The sequence below is a fragment of the Martes martes genome, assembly GCF_963455335.1.
Source record: "Martes martes genome assembly, chromosome: 2".
In the NCBI taxonomy this organism is placed as follows: Eukaryota; Metazoa; Chordata; class Mammalia; order Carnivora; family Mustelidae; genus Martes; species Martes martes.
Window position 1 is genome coordinate 203248164 of NC_137889.1, and position 3880 is coordinate 203252043.

The 3880-nt window shown below is 61.4% G+C and overlaps 1 protein-coding gene across 1 annotated transcript; it reads left to right on the top strand.

The window, feature by feature from the left end:
• Window positions 1-200: 200 nt before the first annotated feature.
• Window positions 201-3667, top strand: PRDM8 (PR/SET domain 8; the record flags this gene model as incomplete). The annotated part of the gene is made up of 3 exons (XM_080796192.1): window positions 201-419; window positions 1414-1645; window positions 2061-3667. The coding sequence occupies 3 exons, from the start codon at window positions 201-203 to the stop codon at window positions 3665-3667; spliced, it is 2058 nt and encodes a 685-aa protein (XP_080652318.1).
• Between the last annotated feature and the right edge of the window lie 213 nt (window positions 3668-3880).

Here is a 3880-nt window from a genome sequence, read left to right on the forward strand (position 1 = left end):
CCTCAGTTGGCATTTTCGAAATATGCCAGATCTAATCTGCCACTGGCTTTATTTTTGAAATCAAGGCTATGTGAAAAATCAGGTAAACTCAAGAAAAATATAACTCTAGTTGAAATGTTCTGCCTGGATTCATAGAGGCAAAAGGAGTAAATAAGGAGTAATATAAGTTGTTTCCTTGTCCTGTGTATCTGTCACCAGTGATGGAGGATTCGGGCATCCAGCGAGGCATCTGGGATGGAGATACCAAGGCTGTCCAGCAGTGTCTGACAGATATTTTTACCAGTGTTTACACGACCTGCGACATCCCTGAGAATGCTATATTTGGTCCCTGCATCCTGAGCCATACTTCCCTGTATGACAGCATAGCTTTCATAGCTCTCAAGTCCACGGACAAGAGAACAGTCCCCTATATCTTCCGGGTAAGTCTTGGCCAGTGCTGCATAGGGTATGAAGGTAACCCCGTGTTGAAAATGGACCAAGGATCATTCTAATGACAAGCTGAGATAGGTTATGAATGTAGAGAGTAAAGTAATGTGAGACATCCTATTTTACACACCAAAAAACAGAAAAAGAATATTAAACTCAAATCACTGTCAGCTGATTTCTGGAATAAATGGTAAAATATGATTTGAAACACCAGGTATATCTAAATCACTGCCTCAGTTCTAGGCTTTCCTGGCGGTGAGCCCAACTTCCTTAACTCTGGAAGATTTCAACTAGGGTGGAAGCTATTTGCAAATTAAGTACTTTCTGTAAGTACTTTTATTGTAAGTACTGGGTGCATTTGTGTTCCGACCCAGGAGGCCTTCTTTTCCTCTAAATGCTACTCTTTCTAGGAAGTTAGCCTAGTTCCAGAATTTGTATTTAATGAAAATGTTAATGGCGTGACAATAAAACATCATTAAATTCATATGTTTGGCTTTCAAGATATAAGTCCTCCCGCTTTCTATTCTTTCTTTACAAAGAAGAACTATTCATTGTTTAAGGCAAAATTAGGAAGATGAATGAATGCCACGGAATAATTTCTAAGATCTAAGCTTGCTTTTGAACTTCCAAAGCAAACAAAATTCCTCACACTTTTGTAATGTGGGATAATTTAGAACTGAATTCTCAAGAGGTTAATATTAATTTGAATTTTAAAGAGAAATGTCCTCATTTGATATTCAACCAGTATATGAAAAACACGGCTTTATATGATTGGTACAGCGCTTCGAAGGACAGTCATCTGGCCTGCTGCTTGCAAACACAAAGGCGGGTGCCAGCTTGGGTCACGGTTAAGCTCGATCTCAGACAGTTCTTCGGCAAAGAATGACAGAAAGGACACGGTGCGGGTTCCTCTGGCTGCTTTCTCTCGGGCGGGTCTCCCTCCCCCGCCCCTACCTTCTCGTGTTCTTCCTGTTTTCCGGCCTGCAGGTGGACACGTCCGCGGCGAGCGGTTCTTCAGAAGGTCTGATGTGGCTGCGACTTGTCCAATCAGCCCGAGAGACAGAAGAGCAGAACCTCGAGGCCTACATCAAAAACGGACAGCTGTTCTACCGTTCTCTCCGCAGGATTGCCAAAGACGAGGAGTTACTGGTTTGGTATGGGAAAGAACTGAGTGAGTTACTCTTGCTCTGGCCCTCTAGACCCCAGCGCAAAATGAATGGTAGGTTGGCTCGCGACCTGCGACGGGGCCCTTCACGAGTGGGGGAGACGCAGGGAGAGGCGGGGACTCGCTCGGCGCCCTGGCGCCTGTCCCTCCCTTAGGGCGTCCGCGGGGAAACCCGGAGGCCTAGCGCGGCACGAAGCTGGGACCCTCGGCTTGGTTGCTGCCTTGCCCCGGGTTTGGAGGGGAAGTTAGATCAGCTCGGACAGGGCACTCTTCTCGGGGCGCTCAGGTCCCCAGAGATGGCGGTGGATCTGCGAAGGGGGTGATGGCGAGCTGCTGCGGAGACGATGCTTAGTAACCCCGTGGTGTGCCTGTGCGCGCGCGTGTGCGGTGTGTGCGCGCGTGGGTGTGCGCGTGTGTGCGCGCGTGGGTGTGCGTGTGTGCGCGTGTGCGGTGTTCTCTCGCTGAGCAGGGTCGTCCCCGTACACATGCCTGGAGTGCAGCCAGCGTTTCCAGTTCGAGTTCCCCTACGTGGCGCATCTGCGCTTCCGCTGCCCCAAGAGACTGCACGGCGCGGACGCCAGCCCGCAGGAGGAGCACGGCGGCGGCGCGGGCGCCAAGGATCGCGGGGGCGGGGGCGGCGGCAAGGACCAGCCGCAGCCGCCGCAGGAGGCGCCTCTGGGCGCCGGCCCCAAGTTCGGCAAAGCCGGCCCGGTGCACCACTACCCGGCCCCCTCCCCCGAGGGCAGCGGCCAGCCCGCGGCCGGCGGCGGCGCCAAGCCCTCCACGGACTTCCACAACCTGGCCCGGGAGCTCGAGAACTCGGGCGGCGGCCACACCTGCTCCCCGGGCCGGGGCCTCGGCGGCGGCCAGCAGGAGGCGGAGCTGAGCCCCGACGGCAGCGCCCCGGGCGGCGGCAAGGGCAAGCGGAAATTCCCGGACGAGGCGGCGGAGGGCGGCGGCGGCGGCGGCGGCGCGGGGCTGGCGGGGGCCCGGGGTCGCTTCGCCGAGCGGCCGCCGCCCGCCTCCAAGGAGGACCTGGTGTGCACGCCGCAGCAGTACCGCGCCGCGGGCAGCTACTTCGGCCTGGAGGACAGCGGCCGCCTGTTCGCGCCGCCCAGCCCCGAGACGGGCGAGGCGAAGCGCAGCGCCTTCGTGGAGGTGAAGAAGGCGGCGCGCGCGGCGGGTCTGCAGGAGGACGCGGCCGACGGGGGGGGCGCGGCCGCCGACGAGCAGGACGCGGGGGGCGGCGGCGGCGGCGGCCCCTCCACGCCCGTGGCCGCCTCTCCGGCGGGCGCCGACAAGCTGCTGGCCCCGCGGCCCGGGGGCCCCCTGCCCAGCCGGCTGGAGGGCGGCAGCCCGGCGCGGGGCAGCGCCTTCACGTCGGTGCCGCAGCTGGGCGGCGCGGGCGGCCCCGGCGCGGGCGGCGGCGGGGGCGCGGGCGCGGCGGGCGGCGGCGGCCAGGGGGCCGGGCCGGACGAGCGCAAGAGCGCCTTCTCGCAGCCCGCGCGCTCCTTCGCGCAGCTGTCGCCGCTCGTGCTGGGCCAGAAGCTGGGCGCGCTCGAGCCGTGCCACCCCGGCGACGGCGTGGGCCCCGCCAGACTCTACCCCGCCGCCGCCGACCCGCTGGCCGTGAAGCTGCAGGGCGCCGCGGACCTGAACGGCGGCTGCGGGGCGCTGGCGGGCGGCGGCGGCGGCGGGGGCGGCGGGGGCGGCCTGCCCAAGCAGAACCCCTTCCTCTACGCCACCGCCTTCTGGCCCAAGAGCTCGGCGGCCGCGGCGGCGGCGGCGGCGGCGGCCGCGGGGCCCCTGCAGCTGCAGCTGCCCTCGGCGCTCACGCTGCTGCCGCCGTCCTTCACGTCGCTGTGTCTGCCGGCGCAGAACTGGTGCGCCAAGTGCAACGCGTCCTTCCGCATGACCTCCGACCTGGTGTACCACATGCGCTCGCACCACAAGAAGGAGTACGCGATGGAGCCCCTGGTGAAGCGGCGGCGGGAGGAGAAGCTCAAGTGTCCCATCTGCAACGAGTCCTTCAGGGAGCGCCACCACCTCTCCAGGCACATGACCTCGCACAACTGACCCGAGAGGACCCCGGCTCTCCACGCGCGCGCGCTCGCAGCCAAGCCACCTGCGGGGAAAACACGCGAGGACCCCCCCCCACCTCCTTGTGACCTGGAACGCTGCACCCAGAGACGGAGCACACACACTCAAGCGTACACGGGCCGCCCCAACCTTTCCTTACATGTTTACCTGCGACCTACATTCCACGCGCACGCACACGCACACGCACAC